The sequence below is a fragment of the Lates calcarifer genome, linkage group LG5, assembly GCF_001640805.2.
Source record: "Lates calcarifer isolate ASB-BC8 linkage group LG5, TLL_Latcal_v3, whole genome shotgun sequence".
Classification (NCBI taxonomy): domain Eukaryota; kingdom Metazoa; phylum Chordata; class Actinopteri; family Centropomidae; genus Lates; species Lates calcarifer.
This window is the reverse complement of record NC_066837.1, coordinates 1,311,415-1,334,868: the sequence shown is the minus strand read 5'-3', so window position 1 is coordinate 1,334,868 and position 23,454 is coordinate 1,311,415. Positions and strand designations below refer to the sequence as shown.

At 42.5% G+C, this 23,454-nt stretch overlaps 1 protein-coding gene across 1 annotated transcript; it reads left to right on the top strand.

Annotated features, from left to right (window-relative positions):
• The first annotated feature begins 71 nt into the window (after nt 1-71).
• vps54 (VPS54 subunit of GARP complex) lies at nt 72-21,101 on the top strand. Its single transcript, XM_051070970.1, has 23 exons — nt 72-225; nt 4,298-4,472; nt 5,222-5,463; nt 7,311-7,395; nt 7,822-7,856; nt 7,944-8,075; nt 8,175-8,560; nt 9,787-9,913; nt 11,879-11,986; nt 12,084-12,139; nt 12,798-12,894; nt 12,989-13,329; nt 14,466-14,610; nt 14,707-14,888; nt 15,014-15,126; nt 16,011-16,074; nt 16,168-16,273; nt 17,346-17,433; nt 17,524-17,645; nt 17,829-17,909; nt 18,246-18,353; nt 18,443-18,537; nt 19,185-21,101. Exons 2-23 carry the CDS (start codon nt 4,328-4,330, stop codon nt 19,288-19,290), a joined length of 2,964 nt encoding a protein of 987 aa, XP_050926927.1. The 5' UTR covers nt 72-225; nt 4,298-4,327; the 3' UTR covers nt 19,291-21,101.
• Nucleotides 21,102-23,454: the final 2,353 nt, after the last annotated feature.

The following is a 23,454-nucleotide window of genomic DNA, read 5'->3' as shown; positions in this document are numbered from 1 at the left end:
TGGTCCCTCAGACGGAGCGGTGACACCGTCTGGTCGGCAGGTGGCAGCACCGAGTTTTGTACCGGGAGGACACCGCCGCCTCCTCCTCCCCTCCCGCCCCCTGCAGTGAGTGCATACTGGTCAGTGTACCGGTGGTATCCGCCGCCGTTGTTCCACTCCCGACTCCTCCCGTGCTCCTGTGATGGTGAAGAGGCGAAACACCGGCTGCTGTGCTTCACACGACAGGTACGGAGAGCGGCTGCAGCGCCGCGGCGGGCACTGAGCGTCCCGGTGGGGGTTAGTCTCTGCTTCACCCCCGCCTGTCAGCCAGCTAGCTAGCTATCTGTCCGGCTAACCTGCTAGCATTAGCCAGTCTACGTGTAACCCCGCTGGACTGGGCTGACAACATTAGCGTTAGCATTAGCTTTCGGCACAGGCCGCGGTTGTTCTGCGCCTCACCGGCCCCTGTCACCGAAACTAAAAAATGTTTTTGTGTTTGTTGTGTTACTGTTTATTGTTGACTTCATTGTCAGCTCAGTGGATTTAATGCTAAACAACTACAGGCAACGAATGCTCCGGAGCTAAGCTAAAGCTAGCTGGCTAGCTCCTGTCACAGCTGCTTGTCCTGACTGGAGGCACAGCAGGGATGTGCCACTTCACATCAAATAACTTAGCAAAGAAAAGCCAGGAAGAGAAATTTAAACCTGAATATTTTAATACTAAATCCAAGGTGACAGCTTTAGCACAAGTAACGTGAGATCTGTGTGGTAAAAGAACTTATTAGACTCTCCTGAAGTTTGTTTATCTCAGTCTGCCTCAGTCCTAATGATTAAAGACTGAGTTTAGATTCAAGTTTTAGTTAGTCGGACATTAAAGGGACACTGTTTAGTTTTGTGGAGTTGTGGGGAATACTGTTAGTTTCAGGTCTGTTAAAATAGCTGTATAAAATCATCTGTGACTCAGAAAAAGGCTTAAATTTGACTTCCAAAGGTGATGAATATCTTCTCTTTCTCCTGCTGTAGACAGAAACATTACATATAACTTCTGTCTGTGAGGAAAAAGCTGTCGGGAAGCTCATCGACTCATAATAAACCCAACAAAGAAAGTATTTATCTTTAAGTTGGTGACTCAGTCTCTCACCATCAGTTTTCTGCTGCTTATCTGAGTCTGTCTGTGGTCGTTTTCTGTCTCTTGATGGTGGTTTTGCTCGTGTTTATTGGGTTTTCACTGTGGCTTTATCTTCATGTGTTTTTGGGTTTAAATGTGGAGTAAAGACGCTCTGACAGAGTCTGACAACATGATGATAGGATTCCTACAGAGACAGAGCTTTTTATTAAAGAGGAAGATCCAGAAACATCTCTATATATCTCTACCAGACTCCATAGATGAAAAACAGGGATTTAACCAGGAGCTGCTGGAATACCACTGCCTCCATCTGTTAGTGTGTCTGTGTTACTGTGTGACTTTCAGTGGTGGAAGAAGTAATCAGATACTTTACTGAAGTAAAAGTACCACACAGTAACACAGACACACTAACAGATGGAGGCAGTGGTATTCCAGCAGCTCCTGGTTAAATCCCTGTTTTTGTCAGTGGAGTCTGGTAGAGATATATAGTGAAGAAAAAGGATCTTCCTCTGTAATAAAAAGCTGTATCTCTGTATGAATCATGTTGTCAGACTCTGAGAATAACAGTGAGTCTGTCAGTGACACTTTAGTGGATGGACTTTGACATTGGATTATAAATACACTGAAGAATCGATTCATTCCTGCACTTTCCTCTGCCTGGAGCCTTTGCAGAGCTAAAAATCACAGGACTGTCGGCATCTACAGCGACACGTCAACACAGAAATATAATTCAAGGTTTCCTGGTCACAGCAGCAGGAGGATTGTGTCTGTCTGTGCAGTTGTTGTTGTTGTTTTTCCACAGTTAATCCACAGCTGGTTTATTGTTTTTCGTTACGTTAAAACAGGAGGAAACGCTCATTTTGTTTCTTGGTGGACCTGCAGGTGAAAATGAAGGAAATAAGGACGTCTTTAATCTGTGATGGTCCACATCTTACGAGGATGTGCAGCATCTAATCCTCCAAAGCAGCCTGTCTCTCCAAAAATAAAAATTGGCCAATTGTTTCTATTTTTACCTGAGACAGGACCCAGCAGGAGGCTGAAACAAGCAGCCAGGCCGGACGACAGAGCTGGACTCAAACTTTCACATGTTTATTCTGTCTTTGAGATGTCGGTGGTAGTAAGAGTGACGTTTTCCTCTAATCCTCTCATCTCTGTGATGGGATTAACAGAGGGTCTTACACCTCCACAGTCTGAGCAGTCAGATTATAGCTGACTGACGTGTTGACTTGTTGTTTTGTCCATAAAATGTAAGAGAACAGTGAAGGCGTCTCAGCCTGAGGTGATGTGTTCAGATGATGCTTTGTTCGACCGACCAAAGTCCAACACCTAAAGATAATCGAACGTGTTCACGTCAGGGACTCGGACCTGGATCTGAGAGACCCCCAAAATACGAAGTAATCGTACCTGATGTAAAAACAACTGGAACAGACAGTAGTTTAAAGAGTGCCTGTCTGAAGACAACAGTTATTATAATAATATAATATATATAAATGCTTAATTGATTATCAAAATAGTCACATAATTATTTTTTTGTTGATTGATTAATGGATTGATTTAATAATCGCTGCTGATTGAGGGTGAGGTTGACAGTCATAAGTAGTTTTCATGATCAGTCAGTCTACTCATCATTAGGGATAGGGATCATCAATATTTATTGATACTGATACTGTTTCTGAGACTTCCTAATGGTTCAGGTCTTTATTGATTCCACTATCAATACCTTTCTGTCTGAGCTGTTTCCTCTTTTATTGGTTAATTTTTCCTGCATTAACACAGCTGATGCTGAGCAGTTGTTTTTGGTTTTTACCTGATGTACAACAGTCAGCTGCTTTAGCTTTTAACTTTAACAAATCAGTTTTCAACATGTGGTGTTTTGAAGTGTAGCCAAACCTCTGAGCGTTAAACGAGAACGAGGACGTGATCGCTGCAAGAACTTTTTCTCGATTTTTGAGTTTTTAGAAATTTGGAACCGGGTCTCGATCCTCATCCCTACTCATTATTATCTCAGTAAATGTAGGTTTGTTATTTTGATTTGTAAAATGTCAGAAGTGAGAATTGGCTGTCATAAGGCAGCGTCTTCACATGTCTTCTTTATTCGACCAACAGCTCAAAACCCAAAGATATTAACAGGATTTCTGACATTTTTCATTGTGAAGTGACTGAAACAGTTTTTTCTCTGTCAGCTAATTTATTTGCTGACTAATTAGCCTTGTTGTAGCTGCTGTTAAACATGATGTCATGGTTACAAACTAGTTGAAAAACAAAAAGGTTTTGATGTCTCCAGCTCGCTGCTGTTTGTGATGAGCTGAGCTGTGCAGGTGGTGGAGAAGTGGAGCAGAGGCTGAACTGTGGTTGAACTTTGAGTCGGTTGGTGCCAACACCTTGAACCGGCTGCACTCGACGACGAAGCGAGGAAACAGTTCTTTCAGTTCTGGTCTGAACTGAAGCAGCAGCAGCAGCAGACTCTGAACTGATGTCACTTCCTGTACCTGTAAAACTGAAAGCAGACTTGAGTTTGGACAAATCGTGTTAGAGCTGTAACTTTTTAAAATAAATCATGTGTGGACAGATTCAGATTAACTGCTCACAGATACGTTAATATTTTACCTCAGCTGGTCACTGTGGTGTTTCACAAACAGGAGGGGATAGTGATTGTCGGGGACTATTTTCAGTGGCGGATTAATCCACGTTTGGTGCTTGAGTGAGTATTTGGGGCAGTGATGTGGCTCATTGATGTGTTTTAATGAAGCTGTATGACCCAGAGGAATAAGATATATCAGGTTTTAGCACTTGTTAGTAAGAGACATTCAGAGTTGGTTTTGGTTTTTATATCAGGTTTATTAATCATTAGAAAAATGTGGAATTTCACAGTTTGGTGTTAATGTTGGGGGTTATATTGTTTGTTTAAAGGTACGATATGAAAGACTAAAACGCCCTCACCTCCAGTTTTTGGCTGTCTGTAAAAATTATCTAAAGTTTTTTGGCTTTTCCTTTTCCTCCTCGACATAATCCTCAAAAATCACAGCTCTGTGATGGGGGGAAGTGATACTGACTGTCTGGCTGGCTAAGGTTGCTAGGTAACGTTAGCTTGTGATAGTCGGAAACGTCAAAGATGAACTGCTTTAGATTGGACTGGTTGGTGGAGCCTCAGATCCAGGAGGTAATTATTCCAGTTTTTTCTTTGTGTGTCCAGGTAGCCTCCTAGGAGGCGAGTCCCGATGCCATGGCCTCCAGCCACAGCTCCTCCCCAGTGCCTCGTCCCGGTGGTGGAGGCCGAGATGGGATCTATCGCAAGGATCGGGATCCCTCCCCCCATCGCTGCTGGCCCGTCCGCTCCCTGCCTGACGTCTGTCCCAAGGAGCCAACTGGTGGGAAAACACTGCAGTCACTCTAATATGGCAGCTTGTGTAGACTCACTCACTTTTACAGCTTTAAATTAAGTTATGAATCTTTTTCTCCGTTAAAAACATCAGAAACTGATGAAGAATTTCAGAGTCTGAGATGACAACTTCACCTGTCACCAACCGGACAAACACCAAAGACACTCACTTTATAATGAGACACAATTTAGAGAAGTAAATGTTTACATTTCAGAAGCTGAAACCAGGAGATGTTTGGTAGTGAAATGATTATTTGTCAGTGAACTTTGTTTGTGTTACTGTGTGGTACTTTTACTCATGTAAAGTATCTGATTACTTCTTCACCAGTGAGAGTTGGACATGGTGGACACTTACTGTACTCCTGACACCGTACAAAGAATCTATTGTTTATTTGTGCCAGTGCAGAAGAAGGCAGCAAAAACACACATCTGTTTACTGAAACACCTCCTTGGAGTGTTTATCTGAACACATGCTGCATTGTTCATGCTGTGTTTGCCTTGCTACAAAGCAGCTGTTGCATTCCTTCCTCTTCCTTCCTTGGGTTTATCACCACCTCCTGATCAAGGTTCAGGAAGGGGAGAACAGTGGAAACAAAAGCAGAACCCGCCGACAGTGGATACACTTTGTGGTCCTTCCTGTTCTGGAAAAGGCCTAAAAAAGTTCAGTCACTTTATTTTACTGGACTCGTGTAGAAATGTGTGTTTTCTGTGATAAAGTCGTGAAATCCCTGACTGCAGGTGAGGGGCGGGGCCTGTGTGACGGCCCGTCCGTGGTGGCGGAGCACGACAGGTGGACGGTGTACAGCTCGAAGGTGAACCTCCCCGCCGCGCTGAACGACCCCCGGCTCGCCAAGCGGGAGTCCGACTTCTTCACCAAGACGTGGGGCCTGGACTTCGCAGAGACTGAGGTGATGCCCTCCTTCTACCTCCCCGTCGTCACCAGGGAACACTTCGGGCCCTACCTGCAGGAGACGGCTCAGGTAACACTGAATTATTCAGAGCTGCTCTGATCAGCTGGATTCACTCGCTGCTCATGATGCCGATTCAACGTTAGAGGGTGAGGCTTCAGAGAAAAAGCAGCGTTCCTCGATTCATATTCACGTTCAGCTGCACCTGTCGCTGTGGGTGTGTCAGGAATCCTGCTGAGGCACTTTCAGCTGCTGCACTTTCTTTCTTCACGGCTCAGTACAGCAGCTTCCCAACACATCTCATGAGAGTTTGGTTTGGTTTCCCTGTGGTCTGATCTTTAAATTCAGTTCAAGATAATTGTAGAAATTTTTGGCTCATCTGATTTACACCACACAGTCCTGACTGAAAGCCTGTATTCATCTCGACCTGGTGGTTCAGTTGTTTCAAACCAAATGTAGATCATTCATCAACAAATAAATCATTAAAATAACAGTAATGATAATAATAATAATAAAGACAATAAATAACAAAAATGAACAAAATAATTTTTGATAATCGTGAAAATGAGAAGTGTACCTTCCATCCTCGTCGTGTTACTCACAGAAAAATATTTGTTCAAAGGTTGTGTAAAGAAGGTTCCAGTTAAAAACAGGAGCGCTCAGTTTTTGTTGTTGAATCGTGATCTCAATTTTAAGCAAGAAAAACGTGATTCTTATTTGTGCAGGCGTGTTCAGTAGCTACAGAAAATTAAACAGGTTTGTTGTTGTGCTCATATTGACATTAAGAGTTGTTTGTTGCTGTAATTGTAAAGAAACAACCACTGAATGTTTCCAGTTGAAGAAGAAAAACCAGTCTGTGAAAAAATGAATTGAAATGAAGCTGAGAGTTCTCCAGTCAAAGCTGAAGAAAATTACGAGTTCAGAAATTAAGCTGATGTAGCTTTTAGCGGTCTGTTTAGGCCACATGCACAAACACACGAGCTTTTTAATCAGAAATGAGATAAGCTGAAGTCACACTGAATAAAAAAATCAGAGTTTCATGTCTGTGGGTTCTGATATGACTCAAAGGAGAAGTATGATTTCTGACTCGACTTACAGTCATCAGGGTTTTAAGTTCCCTCCGTCAGACCAAACTGTAACACCTGACTGTCATGGAAACAAGGAAACACTGTCCAGGAACAGGTTCATTAGTGCTGATATACAAGTGAGAAATATCTCTGAATCTTAGATTAAACTGCTCTCGTATCATCATCGTGGGTTTATTTATGGGAAACGTTGCACCTATGTGTCCACAGTAAAACATTAAAGGAGGAAGCACACACACTGAGGCGTCAGTGTTTCCTCTCCACTCAATATCTCTGTTTCCTGTTTTTATCGCTCGATAAAGTCGTTCAAAATCTCAACATGGACCAGTTTCTTGTTGTGAAAACTCCTGTGTGAACATTTACAGTCGACTTTTTCATTGTTGCGTAAAGTGGAGTTTCTTCGAGCCGTGTTTCCTCCTGAGTTTCATCCAGATAAGGATCATTACAATCTTTTTTCAGGCTGGGTGAAAGGAAATGAATGTCAGCTTTCTAAAAACCACTGAGCTGAGGTTTCACTTTCAGGATCAGGTGTGACGTTTGACCTTTTTATCTTGTAAGATGTCGTCACCTGGAGTTTTTAGAACATTCCTCTGATGCTTCTTTATTCCTGCTCTGTGCTGGTTTACTGCTCTTATTTGACTGAGGATGAACTGTGACCCTTAAAGCTTTTATCCTTTATCTATTTTTATTATTTTATTATGTTTTATTTAGCACCACCCTCAGGCTGAACCCCACCTTTTCACCCCTGCTCTAGATGAAGATCAGACAGAGGCAGTTTTGTTTCCTCCCGTCTGATCACCTCCCTCTTGTCTCTTTGCATGATTTCATTTTCAGAGGGAAAAAATCCACGAACGCTGCAAGACGATCTGTCCCAACAAAGACGACGTGGACGCCGTCTCCAGTATCACCACCAACCACGGTATGAATTATTAACCTGCTGCCTGCATCCTCTTTAGTCCATTAAATGACCAGTGAAAACACAGACACATAGAAACAGGATCCAGAGCTTTAAAGCCTCACTGAGGATTATCTGACACTTCACCAGTTTCCCTCCTCGTATCTGGAATTAGATTTTTTTGGGATCCTCTTCTCAGATTTGGAAGTTATTCCACACGCTTGACTTTTTCCACATCTTGTTAGAGTAATGCAGTGCAACCAGTCTGTCATGTGATCATGTGTCACCATCGTCCCAACGTGATGCTCAGAACTATCACTGTGATTAGTTGTTGTTGTCTGGAACAGAGCTACAGACAAATAAATCTAAGATTTATTCTTTTCACCACTTTGAAAACATCGGAGTAAATTATGGAATCTGACTGATCAGAGCTTTTCTTGTTTCCTCCAGACAAATCCAGAGCTGAGCTGGAACAAGTCCCAAAGGTAACAGATCTGTTTACTGTCCAACATGTAATTAAAGTAATGATCACTATTCCCAGGGTCACCTTCTCTGTTTGTCTGTATTTTCAGATCTTCATGAAGCCTGACTTTGCTCTGGAGGACCCGGCCACCTTCAACACCGTCCTGCCCTGGTCGCACTTCAACAGCGCTGGAGGGAAGAGCAGCAGAGACGTGGCCTCCTCCAAACTGCTGCAGGAGAAGGTGACTAAACTAAAACTAAATAAAACTAAGTAATGTTTGTGCTCTTGTGAACAGTGGAACATTAGTCATTGTTTGTTTTGCGTCTCTTCTTCGCTCCAGTTGAGTCACTACCTGGACGTGGTGGAGGTGAGCATCGCCCGGCAGATCTCCCTGCGCTCTGAGGCCTTTTTCCACGCCATGTCCTCACAGCACGAGCTCCAGGACCAGCTGCAGGAGACGCAGCGGGCCGTCGCCGTCCTGCGGGGACGGACCGCCGCCATGGACCGAGTCATGTGCCAGGGGCCTCTGCGGGCCCTGCGCACCGCTCTGACCCGCAACAACTGCGTGAAGCTGCACAACAAACTGAAGCTGATGGCGGCCGTGCATCAGACGCAGCCCACCGTGCAGCTGCTGCTCTCCACCTCCGAGTTCGTCGGAGCGCTGGAGCTCATCGCCACCACCAAGGAGGTGCTGCAGCAGGAGCTGCAGGGAATCCACAGCTTCAGGTGAGGAGACAGGTGTCTGCACTGTCCACAGACTGTATGACTGTGTGTTGATGTCTTTCCACTGACTTTGGATGTAATCACACAACCTCTAAAGCTCAGTTCAGGCAGGATTAAAGTTTAGGACTGATCCTAAAACCAGGAAGTCACTTAGCATGTTAGCATGTTAGCTCCTTCTGTTCCCTCGTCCAGAATCAGTGTGTTTCTGGTTAAATGTCTGAAATAAGGTCTGTGGTTTTAACACAAGCTCAAGACATTTTCAGGTTTTATTCTCCGACATAAAATGGGTCAGTAAATCCCCCACTCCTGATGTTTGAAGCTTTTACGTGTCTTAAAAAAGGCGGTTGCTAACGAGTGTCTAAATGAGACTACAGAGGTTGTCGGGGACGTTAACATGAAAACCCATCTACTCACCAGTCCACCTTTACAGCCTCGTTGTGTTTCTACTCACGCTCTTTCAAACTCTCACTAACTTTCTAAGAAAAGCTACAAACAGGTCTTTTAATTTAGCAGTGATGTGGTGTCTGGGACCTCGACAGAAAGTCTAGCCATTTCAGAATTTCTTTCTATTTTCCTGCCTGGTGTAATGTCTCCTGCGACCTGTTCCTGACAGAGCGCTCTCTTAGTGTATTCTGAAGTGTTAGAGTTGAAGGCAACTGGACTCGTTTTAGTTTCTTGAAGACGTTTCACCTCTCATCTCGTCCTAAACAACTTTTAGAACTGATGAAGCCTTTCTGATGAGAGGTGAAGCTTCTTCAAGAAACAACAAGAAGTCCTGACAGTGTGTTTACAATTTCTTTACTCTCTGTTCTGACAAAATGCAAGAACGTAGTTGATGATTGGTTGGGGTGAACATTGTGGTGTTGCCAGTCTCCTGACCAAGAATTTATGGCGCTGCCTAATCAGACATGATACTCGTCAGTCAAAGACAGTAGAATTGTGTAGTCTGATCTCAGCTGAAGATTCACCTGTAGTTTCATGAACCCAGGAGAAATGGCAAGGGGAAAATCTTTAATTGAGTCACTGATCACAAAAAGTCATTTTAGTCTGTTTTCCACCCACAGAGAGAAGCTGAAGCTGAAAATAACACATCAAACCACAGATAATGCTGAGTGTGAATCTAATGTGACCTTTAAAACCTCAACAGGAAGTTAGACTGATACTGCCCAGGTCCAAAGATCACAAACTGCAGCTCATCTGATCTGACTGTGCATGTTTGTGTCCCTCAGACATCTGGGCTCCCAGCTGTGCGAGCTGGAGAAGCTGATCGATAAGATGATGGTGGAGGACTTCAGCATGTACGCCCGGAGCGACCTGAACCGCTGCCTGAGGGACGAGCCGCAGGTCCTGGAGAAGGTCTGAACAAACACCTCGGTCACAGCCTGAATGTTTTCCACAGTGTTTATTCATCCTGTGTTTGTCATATTTATACATTTTCAAAACACAAAACCGTCAACTCCAGAGGGGAATTATAAATCTGGAGCTTGTTCTAAAAAAAACAACAAAACAAACAACTACAGGTCAAAGAATCCAAGTGAGAGGAGTCAGTTCATGTATCGCAGTTATTTATAGAAATGGAGAAGATAACTTATCCAGCAGCAACAGCAGCCATTTTATGGAAATGAATCATCTGGTACCTTCACTTTATTACATAAGTTGTGAAGGTTTAAGAAAGCGAGAGGGAGATTTAGTTGCTATTGCTACATAGCTAACGTTAGCATCAGCAGCTGTTTTATTACCAGTCTTGCCAAGAGCTTCAGCCATCGTTGTGTTTACAATACAAGAGGTTATAATACACCCTCAGAGCAGCGCTACTTCTTCAGGAAAATCTGGATGCTAAAGTGACTCAGTATCAGAAAGTCATGAGACAGGCCAGGGCTAGCTAGTTAGCATGCTAGCTTCAGTAGAAGAAAATAAGTGATAGAACTAGACGCTCTTGGTGAGTCAAGGAATGACGTTTGATGCTGAACTCGCAACGTTTCTTCAAGACTGGTGACTAAACAGCTGCTAATGCTAACGTTAGCTATGTAGCATTAGCAAAAACTTACATATAGCGTCTTTAAAGGAGGAATACATCAAGGTCAGCTGTAGACAGTGTTGTGAATTGATGTGTATTTAACGGATGATGTGCCCATCACAGGTCCACAAACCAAACGCTGTCTCTGAAAAGGTGGGAGACACACACACACACACACACACACACACACACACACACACACACACACACAATCATCTCTGCTGCTGAAATCAGGCTCAGTCATCGGGATGTGGATCAGTGAATGGGATTAATTCTTGGAGTGTTTGTTTTAATGTGCTTGGAGTGCCAGATGGGCGGGGTTTAAACTGCTTTAGTTTACTTCAGGTGGGTTATCGAGCTCCAGAGAGCCAGTGTGTAAACATCAGTAAACATCAGTAACGATGTGATGAATCCATTGGGCATCTGAGCAGGTTAAAAAAACACTTCCAACATAGTTTAATGTGTTTTGATTCATGCTGAGGGATCTTCTCTGGGTTCAGACTGGGGAGCATTTTATTTTTAAAAACTCGTTCATATTTATATTTATTCTCAGGAGTTTGATTCTCTTGTCCATTATTTTCCTTTTCAAGCAAATACCGTATGAAAAATCATGACCAAGACTGCTGCTTCTGTAGTGAATCACACCTGATTTGGTTTTTGTGCCTATTTCAGTTTAACCATTTGTTGTTTTTTTTTTCTAATTTTCTTCAATTTTTAACTATAATCAGTTTAAAACTAAATATGATCAAAACCAGTAACACATTTTATTAAATTTTGTTTCAAATGGATATAAAGTTAGCGTCAACATTAATAAAAACAACTATTTCCATTTTAGCTGCAGTCAGTTTGATTTTACAGTATGTCAGCATGGCCCAGCTCAGACTAAAGCCTGGTTTATACGTCTGCGTTGAATCAGCGCCGTGCTCCTCCTCAGAGATGTTACTACACATCACAGCGACGCAGACTGCTACAGCTGTGATTGGTCGGCTCGTACATGTGTCTCACCCTCCTGTCTGCCTTCAGTTTCAGTAAAAGTAGCTCAAACTCCAACAAGAAGAAACGCAACACAGTGGCTCAGAAACTCCACCGCCACCTGGTGTTTTGGAGGTGTAACTGCAGAGCAACAACGATCCCACGCAGACATATAAACCCAGCTTGAGGGTTACTTTACTCTGTTGCTTGTGCTGATTTGTCTCTTTAATCTTGTGTAAACTTGAAACACATCTCTGGTTGTGTTGAAATTTGAAGTCAGCTCAGTGGTTTTTCTTTTTTCTCTGTGGAACTTGTGTGTGTGTTTGTTGTAGGAGCGTCTGGAGTCGCTGGTGTTCGGCCTGCTGAGACAGAGGAAGCTGGACTTTCTGGATATTTACAGCGATGAGATGATCTTGGCCGCTAAGGCCATCGTCACTCAGGTACGACACCTGATGGCGTCAGATACTTATCTTCATCTGTGGTACTCATTATAAACTGACATCGAGTCTTCATGTTGTGTCCTGTTTGTGTTTGCAGTGTGTGGCAGATAGTGTTTTGCAAATAGAAGAAATCGACACTGATGTCGTCACCAAGTAAGTTGTGTTTGATTGGAAAATATATTAATTTGGATTTTGTTTTTATGCCTCCACGCCATCAAGGACAGAGGACAGAGGACAGAGGTGTTTTATTTTTGAGTTGTTCGTACGTCCGTCCCAGTCTTGTGAATGCGATATCTCAGTAATGCCTTGAGGGAATTTCCTCAAATTTGGTACAAACTTTCACTTGAACTCAAAGATGAAATGATTAGAAATTGTTAGTCAAAGATCCTTGTGGCCACACAAAACACCTCTCAGTTGTTTAACTGTTGTAGCATAGAATTTGAAAGAATCTGTAATCGCCTAAAAATCCAACACATGATCCAGCATCTGTGGGACCTCCCTGATACTGTGTAGTTTCCTCCTCATTGGAGGTGTTCCTTGACACATTTCTTAGCAAGATTGGTGACATTTTTGTTTGACCTGTTGGGGAAGGCCCCTGCCATTGGGGAGAGTTGTTGCTCGGTCTACAGTGTTTAGGTGGGTGGCATGTGTCAAAGTAACATCCAGTTGAATGAAGGACCAAAGGTTTCCCAGCAGAACATTGAACTATAACAAGATGATCAGTTCACTTCACCTGTCAGTGGTTTAATGTTGGGGCTGGTTGGTGTAGATATCTACATATATAAATAATATACTTTGATGTTTGTTTAAGGCTAGCTGACCAGATGCGTCTGATGACGTTCCCTCAGTGGTTTGAGCTGCTGAAAAACGTCTTTGAAAGTTTCCTTCTCTACCTGCAAAGAATCAAGGTGAGTCAAAACCAGACCTCACACCTGAGTAACTTTGGTTTTGGTTTGGTGCCACTCTTAAATGTGGTTTTCTTTTCTGTTTGCCTTCTGTTAGGCCACCCTGAGCGTGATCAGAAACGTGGTTCTGGAAGTTCTGGACTCAAGCCAGAGGAACCAGCTCCTAGAAGAGGCAAGTTCAGGAGCTTCAGGCCAGGAGTCCTCGCAGGGCCCGTCACTCCTGGAGGGGGAGGCCGAGCTGGCCTACCTCACCCATGAGGGTCTGTTCATCAGCGACGCTTTGAACGACGCCCAGCAGCAGCAGCAGCAGGTGGTGGCCCAGGATCAGAGCTCTGTGATAGGCTCCAGGATCCAGCAGGGCCGGACGGAGGCACCTGGCAATGACTTGGCCTCTGGGCCGCAGAGACCTACGTCAGCCGAGAGCAGAGCTTCATGTATGTCACCAAGGAAGATTTTCTCTTTCTTTAAAAAATCGTACTCAATAAGACTTGGATCGGTCCAATTTGGTTTCCAGTTTATATCCCAGTTAGATTTTTTAAAAACACTGAACTGGACTGAAGTTAAAGAATGTGTATTATCTTACTTAAAAACCAGTAAAACCAGAATCTGCTGTGGGGAGACTGAACAGACCTGCTTCATGTTTATTCACTAACGTTCAGGTTTTTTACTGCTGAAGGCTGCAGCCATTTTAAGAAGATAATGTCAACTCTGTTAATCACTAGATGTGTCCAACATGTAAAAATTTTTGTTGACTTCATTGGCCAGGTGTTGAATAGAGACAGACGCAAGTAGAAGTCATTATTTAATTTATAATTCTAATATTTTTACCTAATCTGTTCTTTAAATTTCTAATTTATTCTGATTTTCTTTCAAGGCAGTGCTTTTAAAAACTCTTTCATTATGGAAAAGACCTCTGTATTTCATAAATGAAGGATTAATTAACTATTGCTTGTTTACACGGCCAACTATAGATTAACATCGTAAAATAGTTCATATACATGGATTTGAGATTATTTATTTCATAAAAACTATGATGAGAATATATTTATATCTGTAAGTAATAACTTTTATAAATCTATAAACTAGTTTTATAAGTCTAGTCCTACCTGATTAGACTTTATGGATGAGCCCAGATGTGTTGAATTATTTTTTTGTATTTTATTAAGTTTATTTAGACGAGGAAAGTCAACAAAAAAAAAAAGGGTGACTGATATTTAATCGATTTCAATAAAGAATCACAAGGCTCGTTCAAACATTCCCTTAGGATGTAACAAACATTTCAGACATCTGAAATATTAATAAATAGTAGCAGCAGGAACATTCAACCATTGAAGATCTATTTCTATGCAGACGATGTATTTATCTATATGATTATCACCTTTATTAGTCAAGCAGTTATCGACCAACCTGTTTTTTCTAGGAAGGTTCAGGTTCAAGTTTAATCTGTTTATTTATTGCAGATATGTTGCTTTATTCATGAGTAAACGTCTTGCATCTGTGGTGAATTTCAGTTTTGTTGCACATGATGAATGAGTAAAGACTTTTTCTGTTTTCAGTCGTCTGTTAACAGTGAGTGTGTTTGCGTTCAGGTCCGGTGAGAACATGATGCCCACTGAGCTGGAGATGAACCGTGTGATCAACAACATCCAGGAGCTGATGTACACGGCCTCAGACGTCAGCCACGACCGCTGCGTCAAAGTCCTAACGGCCAGAGCTAAAGTACGACACACACCGGGCTGAACTCTGATGTTTTTTTAATTTTAATTTGAGATCTCAGAATTTGTTAAAACGTGCGGTTGTCTCATCCTCCAACAGGACGGATCTCTGGAGCGTTTGAGCTCAGCGGAGTTCGTGTGCCTCTCCCAGGCGGTGGAGGCTTTTGTCAGGGACACGGAGGAGCTATGCGGCAGGCGCAGCGTCTCCCTGAGGGGGGCGCTGCAGAGCCAGGCCAACCGCTTTGTCCACCGCTTCCATGAAGAACGAAAGACCAAACTCAGGTAACCTGCTGCTTGAATCATGGTCCTCTTGATACATGCATCCACTCTATGGCTTTTAAAGGCGTGGCCCTGATGTCTGATGTGGTTTGTGCTTCCTGATTCTGATGTTTGTTGTTGTTTTGCAGCCTCCTCCTGGATAACGAGCGCTGGAAGCAGGCGGAGGTTCCTGCCGAGTTTCAGGATCTCGTCAACTCCATCGCTGACGGCAGAATAACACTACCAGAGCGCAAAACTCCAGGTATCCGAGTCACACTTTTGAATTACTAAAGAAACCCTAATGTATATTTTAAGCCATTTGCTTCAGGATGCCGACTGCATGCTTGAACGTTAACACAGTAGGAAACAGAGGCTCAGAAGTTTGAATAAAACAAAATCTGTGACGAACACTAGAGAGATTTGCAGGTCCCTGTTCAGACTCAACTCGTGTTAGAGTTTAAATTTACATGAAGAGGTTTGTCTGTTCAGTCGAGTTAAAATAGTTTTCAGAGAGAAGAACACTCACTATGTGATTAAAATAAATAATTAATAACAACCAAGTTCCATTAAGTGTATTTTAAAAATGAGGCTTAAAACTGCATTAAAAGTCAGTTTTCACGCTTCTGGACACATGATCAAAGGCAATACAAGACCATTAACAAATAAAGCGAGCAGTTATCTTGATTAAAATTACAGATTTCTTCAAATTTGAAAATTACTGGAAACATTTGGGATAATGTTCAGGGAATATATAACACAAGTCTAGTTGTTTTTAGACTTTTTGATATGAAAAAGGTAAGTATTATAATTTAAATCTCCACTGAAGCACCATACGGACACAAGGGAACTGGTAAATCTACAACAACACTTAAGGATCACGTTCCCAGCATGTAAAGTGTTAAACTTGACTGGCTGTTTGAAGCAAAAATAGACTCTGCTTTAAAACAGAGTTTCTCCCAGATGGTTTGAACTGACGTGTTTGTGTATCTGTCAGAGGGAAGACAAAAACATGGCCCAGAAACAGACAGCGATTAGACAGGAAACATGTAATCAGCTGTAATTTACTATGATAAAAGAAGCAGCTTCTGAGATTAAACAGAATATAATTCCTGTATGTGACCTCTATACGTGACATGTTTCCTGCAGGTCCAGATGACAGGAAGCCCACCGAGTTTCTGCTCGTCAATGGGCAGAAATACGCTGTCGTTGGGTAGGTGTTCGCACTCCAGGGAAGGTTTAAACGTGACCTGTGAGGATTTCTGTTTCTATGAAATGTCTGAAAGTCGTCTCTGTGTTGGTTCAGGACGGTTCTGCTGCTGATCCGGATCTTTCTGGAATACTGTCAGTGCGTCAACGACATCCCATCCATCGCCACCGACATGCTGACACGTCTGTCGGACCTCCTTAAGGTCAGAGCCGACACAAGCGCTCAGACCACGATTCATTTTAATCAGTTTAAAAACATATTTTCTCTCTGGTTTGACTGTTAACTGTTTTTTTTTTTTTTGGCTTTTTCTTTTAGTTTGACTTCAGCCGAGAAATTTTACATTTCATCAAAATCAGTTGGTGCAATCAAAAAGTCCTGAGACTGCTCCTAAAACAAACAAAAACCGGTTTTAAATTCATCCATTTTGTGCAGCGACACACCACACCCTGGCTCCTTCTGGGATCGGCATTTGAAGAAATTAACTTCATCAATCATCGATTAATCATTGTGTGTTAATCAAGTGTGTTTTTTCTCAATAAAATCTTGATTCCAAGAAGAAATGATAGTCCAACAACAATCCTCTCAAACAACAAAGATCTGCGGCTGAGTCAGACTGAACAAATTAACAAACCAAAGCTACGACACCCGACAGAAACACAACTGAGCGTCTTCAGATCAAACGTTAATAAATACATTCATTTAAAGAAATATATATCAGTTCATTTAGCGCAGACAATTTTCCCAAAACTGCTCCTGCTTCTTCCTCTTCGACAGCTTGAAGTGTGCTCAGTTTTCTCTGTTGCTGCCACGTAGTGAAATTCATTCAGTTGGTTCATATAAATTAAATTCCACATGATCGACACAGTTCCTTCCTTGAAGCTGTGCTTTGTGATCGCATCGAGCATCATCTTCGACCGGAGCTCGATCTCCTCCACTGGGTCCAAATGTCGACCATTCAGCTCAAATTTTATTTTGGGGAAGAAGAAGAAGTTGCAGGAAGCTAAATCCAGCGAGTAAGGCAGGCTGGCAGCCACGACTGTGTTGGTGGGGGAGTGAATTTGAGTTGAATGTCAAAGAAAATGAAGCCTTCTTTGGTCTTGGAGACAGCAGACTCTTCCTCTTCAATGACAGGAACAGTCTCAGAACTTTTCGATCGCACCTCGTACGTTTCACACTGTCAAACTTTAAAGTTTAGTCGTTTTGGTTTGAGTCGGTGAGTGAATGTTTGAGCAGTGTCTGTGTTTTAAACCAGTTCTCCTCTCGTGTCTCTGCAGCACTTCAACTCTCGGAGCTGCCAGCTGGTTCTGGGAGCCGGGGCGCTGCAGGTCGTCGGCCTCAAGACCATCACCACCAAAAACCTCGGTACGAAACAGCAGCTGCTCACGTCACTAGCAAGTCAGGTACGACCTCTGCTGCCCAGTATTCAGACTGTGTTTGTGTTTGTGTTTGCAGCGTTAGCTTCCCGCTGCCTGCAGCTGGTGGTTCACTACATTCCCATCATCCGAGCTCACTTCGAAACCAAACTGCAGCCCAAACAGTTCAGCGTCCTCAGACACTTCGACCACATCACCAAGGTAACGCACAGGAGTCATTTAAAATAAACAACAAAAACATCAACTTTATACAAATACAGGTTTGGGTTTTCTCTGCACAAAGATGAAGACGTGAAATCAAATTCCAGCTGTAAATTCCCTCCTCTACTTCTAAATCTTCTCTGTAAAAAGTTGTGTTTTATTTTTTTATTATTTTTTTTGCAGGACTACAATGATCACATAGCTGAGATCTCAGCCAAGTTGGTGGCCATCATGGACAGTCTGTTTGAGAAGGTTCTATCGAAGGTAAGATCAGGACTTTCTCATGTTTTGGGTGTAAATAAATCAGTACCAGACTCCATTGACAAAAAGAGCAATTTTACTGAGCAGAACACAGGAGCTGCTGGAATACCACTGCCTCCATCTGTTAGTGTGTCTGTGTTACTGTGTGACTTTCAGTGGTGGAAGAAGTAATCAGATACTTTATTGAAGTTAAAGTACCACACAATGACACAAACTAAGTAGGCAGAGGTATCCCAGCAGCTCCTGTGTTCTGCTTGGTAAAATTCCCGTTTTTGTGAATGGAGTCTGGTATGGGATCTCAGCAGGTTGATGATGATGATGATGTTGTTGTTTCCTCAGTACGAGGTGAAGGCTCCGATGCCGTCGGCCTGCTTCAGAAACGTCTGTAAACAGATGGCGAAGATGCATGAAGCCATTTATGAACTCTTACCTGAGGAACAGACTCAGGTGAGACTGTGTGAGGTGAACGTCGACGCTTCAGGAATTGTTTTGACAGATTTTGACCTTCGTGTGGTGACTGTTTGTTTCCTGTACAGATGTTGTTTCTGAGGATAAACGCCAGTTTTAAAATGCACCTGAAGAGGCAGCTGGCTCGACTCGGGGTCGTTAATGACGGAGGACCGCAGCACGGGTAACTGATCATTTAATAATCACATTTAAAGTAACGACGCAGCACTTCCTGTTTCACTCTGAGGAGAAAGCAGAGGACATTTCAAGTTAATTCTAATGTTTTCTTTTGTTAAAAAAAGAAAATTAATATCAGGTGATAAATTCTTAATTTGTTGACTGATGGATCGTCTCTGCAGCGAGTTTCACGTCTCTGCATTTAGATTTGAACAGAAATGAACTGAATGTTTGTTTGTGGACAAAAATAGAATATGACCAGGACCAGGATGAGAAACTGCTGCGAGGCTGATCTTTAGAATAATAATGAATAAACTGTCAGTTATGAACGACTAACTCTCCTCCTCTGTGCACAGGAGAACAGTCAGAGTAGAAAATTAAAGGTTCTGATTAAGATTAAATGGCTGAAACATCCAGTTTCTTCCCGTCACAGCAGCAGGAGAACAAATGCAAACTTAAGGAAATAAAGGAAAGCTCACACCTACAGGTCTTTTCATGCTGGAGGTGTTTTTTTCTCGTGGTTAATTTGCACGTCAGTTTGTTTTTTGTTCTGAATACTTTTGCACAGAACACAAATGTTACAGGGTGAAAAAGCAGCGTCATTTTCTTTGAAGGAGGTTGATTGATTTTAAATCAGTGACCTGTGTGTTTCAGGTTGGTGGTGGTGGACGTCGCCTTCTACACAGAGAACGTCCAGGCGCTGAAGAGCCTCGAGCGGCTCGACCTGAACATGGCTGAGATCTGGGAGCAGAAGAGGTGATGGAGAGGACGGAGTCTGGACCGGTCCAGGACCGACTCGACCGACCGACTCGGCGGCAACGACACAGGGGGCTGACCCCGGGGGCCCGACGGCGGCCGGCTGAGGGCGGAGGAGGCCCGGAGGGACCAAAAACCACAAAACTGGAGAAGGAGAGCAGCAACACACCCGGGGCTTTCTGCTGAACAGCTCCACCTTAACAGACTTAATCAAGTAACAAACAGAGCCTCCTTAAAAACTGCTGCCACCTCATGTCACTGTGTGCAATTCAACAGGAATACTAGTAAATTATTAGAGACAGTTTTAGTGGGAGCGCAGGCTGTAGATAATGTTTCAGAAATGGCGGGGTAATTTATTTTTCTGTCGTCTTGAGAACAGTCGATACCGTGGCTGACTCTTTTCTCCAGCGGGTTGCGTCGTCGGAGCCGAAGGAAATTTTTAACATCGACAAACGCTGAACTTTTCTGCCGAGGATTCAAGAGGAAAAAACGATGTTTCCTCACGGTGTTTCCAAACCTCATCCAGCCGCTGGTTTCTGCTTCACTCACTGTGGCGACGGCTTGAAACTGGATTCTTACATTTTTATACAGAAAACAAGAATATTCTCCAGACTTTTGTTCAAGGCCTGGAAATCCAGGAAAAACCCCTGACGAAGCAGGAGCCGACAGAAAGCTGCAGCCGAGGAGTTAAAGCCCTGAAATATTTAGACAAACACAATCTGTGAACGCATCACAACTCTCAGCTACATCCTGTCGTTACCAAAGTAAAACAGTTTCTAATTCAGGAAATCAGCTCCTCCGCTGCATCTCTGTCCCTTTAAACAATCCAATCATGCATTAAGTGATGATCCAGAGACGAAGCTAAAGATGTAATTTTTTTTTTTATTAAATAAATGTCGAGGAGTTTGACTGCAGAACATGAAGCATGAATATCAGCTGTTAAACTACTGTTCTCCCTCCTACTGTACTTTGATTTAACCTGCATGAGCTTTTTGTTTCCTCCAAGGCTGAAACGACACAGGACGGAACAGAAAATCAGATTTATTTATTTTATTTTTTAAATGTGTAAACTGGATGATTCGTCCTCTGAGAAAATCAGTCAAAGCTGTTAATCACTCATTAGATTCTGGGCTTATCGAGCGTGAAACCACCTCCTGAGTCAGTGGCGATCACCTGTTTCTGCCACACCTGGTGCCAAAGTGCAGCAGAAATTTAGATTTTCTGTTCCTGTGTGACGTTCGGCTCCAACCAGACAAAACTAAACTGTCCAGCTGTGGTCACATCACCTCCACCTCGGTCCCTGAACTAACACTACACACTGAGGTTATTTTTAAAGATGCATCGAACTGCTTCTTTAATCATCTGAAGCAGGTTTATTGTAGAGAAAAGATGCGACACAATTAACTCAAATTACCACAACAATGGCCGCTCTCTGTGTCTGCACTTTAAGGACAGACCTGCTCGGATTAATCCTGGTCTTTTGGGGGTTTTTTAGTCGCAGTAAGTCGGAGAGTCGAGGTTCGATGTGACCGCAGCTTCAGTTTCCTGTCAGAGAACAAAAAGCATCAACTATCATCACTGTCCGCTTCAGAAGTGCCTACTTTTGATCGACCTGTCAGAGACGACACATCTGAGCTCTCCACTACAGTGTGCCTACCATACCACTGTGTGTGTGTGTGAGTGAATGAATGAGTGAGCGAGCGAACGAGTCGACCCTCTCTCTTTGTTGGGTGTGAACGAGTCGAGCAGCATGTCTGAGAACCCAAACTGTCTTGAATCCTTCAAACCTGCTGTGAATAAAACAGGATGATGGAGCGACGTGTTGTTTCTTGGTCTGTCGGACGCTGCCTTCAATACTGGAACAAACCGATGCTTTTTTGGATAATTTACATTGAGAAATTGTTGGTTTTCTAAAACAATATTAATGTAACAGACCAGTGGTCTCAAATTATCTCAACAAAAAGCAGCTGCACAACTTTTCCTTTTATAAAATCAGTGATGTGCTGATCCATCACACTGGTTTCTGCCAGATGATCCACATTAAATACTTTTAATATTTCCTGTTTTTCTTCCTGAAATTAAACTCTTAAGATTAATAATTTTAATATAAAACTGGACGTGTTGACAAATATTAAAGGATAACTGGTATTTTTTAACCTTATTTTTCCCATGTTTTTGGGTGGAAATGATTGATAGAGATAAAAACAGTGATGCAACTATATGGATAGGATTCAAACAGAGATAGAGCTTTTTATTTAAGAGTAATAACCTAAAACATCACTATAAATCACTAACAGACTCCACTGGAAAATAATTTTACAGAGCAGCTGCTGGAATACCACTGCCTCCATCTGTTTGTGTGGTACTTCTGCTTATGTAAAGGCGCTGATTACTTCCTCCATCACTGAGAGTCACACAATAGCACAAACTATTCTTTTCCAGCAGCTCCTGTGTTCGGCTCAAATCGCAGTGATAGAGTTCCCTAACTTGAATGAAGTTCAAGACCAGGACAGAGGCTTCCAGGTAATTCACACACAACAAGCAACAGTAAAAGTTACATTTAGAAATAATATGTAATAAGAAAAGTAATTAGAAGTAACAGTAAAAGTTATCTGTAATGCAGAAGTAATAGTAAACTAAAATAGAAGTGAAAATGTCACATTATAGTAAGTAAATGTTTTGTTGAATGCTGTGGTTCAGCTGTAATGTTGAAGATTTCTCTGTGTTTTCATGGTTAAATGTTTCTCTTCGATTTTCTCCAGGTGTCACCACTTTGTCCACAAAATCGTCCATGATCAGAGACGTAGTCCACGATCACAGAGAGTCTTCGTACAGTGAAGTTCTTTGAGACCAGGACAGAGGCCTCCAGGTAATTCACCAACAGCTTCACATCAACTGTCCAACACACAGCACTGACATTAAACTGTTTATGTTCAGTATATCAGAAAAGTGTAATAATAGAAGTAATCTGCAATATAGAAATAATGTATAAGTAATCTGTATTAGAATAACTAATGTAAAAGTAATTAGCAATATCAGAAGTAAGATGTAATAGTTAACTTCTTAAACTTAACTTAAATGTTCTTGAAGATGTTTATCATCATATCCATCCATCCATTATTTATACCACTTAGCTGGGAAGGGTTGGGGGGGGGGGGTGCTAGAGCCTATCCCAGCTGACATTGGGTGACAGGCGGGGTACATCGCAGGGCCAACACATATAGACCAACCATTTACACCAACAGGAAATTTAGAGTTGGCAATTAACCTAACATGCATGTCTTTGGACTGTGGGAGGAAGCCGGAGTACCTGGAGAGAATGCACACGGCACAGAGAGGACATGCAACCCTGAACCTTCTTGCTGTGAGGCAACAGTGCAAAGCACTGCACCACCGTGCCACCCCCATATCCTCATATTTGCTCTGAGAAAATCTGAGAGAATAAAACAAAGTGTCTCCAAGTGGTCAAACATCTGTCATTATCTTTGCTGTGGTTTGTTAAATGTTGTCTAGAACAGAATAAAGTTTTGCAGCTAAACTTTTGAGTTGAGTTTTTCTATTTTCACATTAATATCACAAAAAATATTTTGTACTGCAGAAATGCCAAATATTCTCTACTTGCAGCCTGCAATTAAAATGTGTAAGTGAGGCTTAAACATCTAATCTCTGGCTAAAAGCCCTAACCCTAATCACTGGCTAACAGTGGCTAAAAAAACTGTAACCCTAACCCTAACCCTAACCTCTGGCTACAAGAGACTAAAGAAACTGTAACCCTAACCCTAACCCTAATCTCTGCAGTGGCTAAAAACTGTAACCCTAACCCTAACCTACAAGAGACTGAAGAAACTGTAACCCTAACCCTAACCCTAATCACTGCAGTGGCTAAAAACTGTAACCCTAACCCTAACCCTAATCTCTGCAGTGGCTAAAAACTGTAACCCTAACCCTAACCCTAATCTCTGCAGTGGCTAAAAACTGTAACCCTAACCCTAACCCTAACCCTAATCACTGCAGTGGTTAAAAATTGTAACCCTAACCCTACTCTGCAGCTACAAGAGGCTAAAAAAACTGTAACCCTAACCCTAACTCTAACCCTCTGGCTACAAGAGGTTAAAAAAAATGTAACCCTGACCCTAAACCTAACCCTAATCACTGCAGTGGCTAAAAG

What these genes read in the sequence shown, in the direction of transcription:
- vps54 (XM_051070970.1), top strand. Translation starts at nt 4,328, where the DNA reads ATGGCCTCCAGCCACAGCTCCTCCCCAGTGCCTCGTCCCGGTGGTGGA. An exon ending in CCAAACTGCTGCAGGAGAAG is followed by an intron (nt 8,076 to 8,174) that starts GTGACTAAACTA and finishes TCTTCGCTCCAG; the next exon opens with TTGAGTCACTACCTGGACGT. An exon ending in CTAAGGCCATCGTCACTCAG is followed by an intron (nt 11,987 to 12,083) that starts GTACGACACCTG and finishes TTGTGTTTGCAG; the next exon opens with TGTGTGGCAGATAGTGTTTT.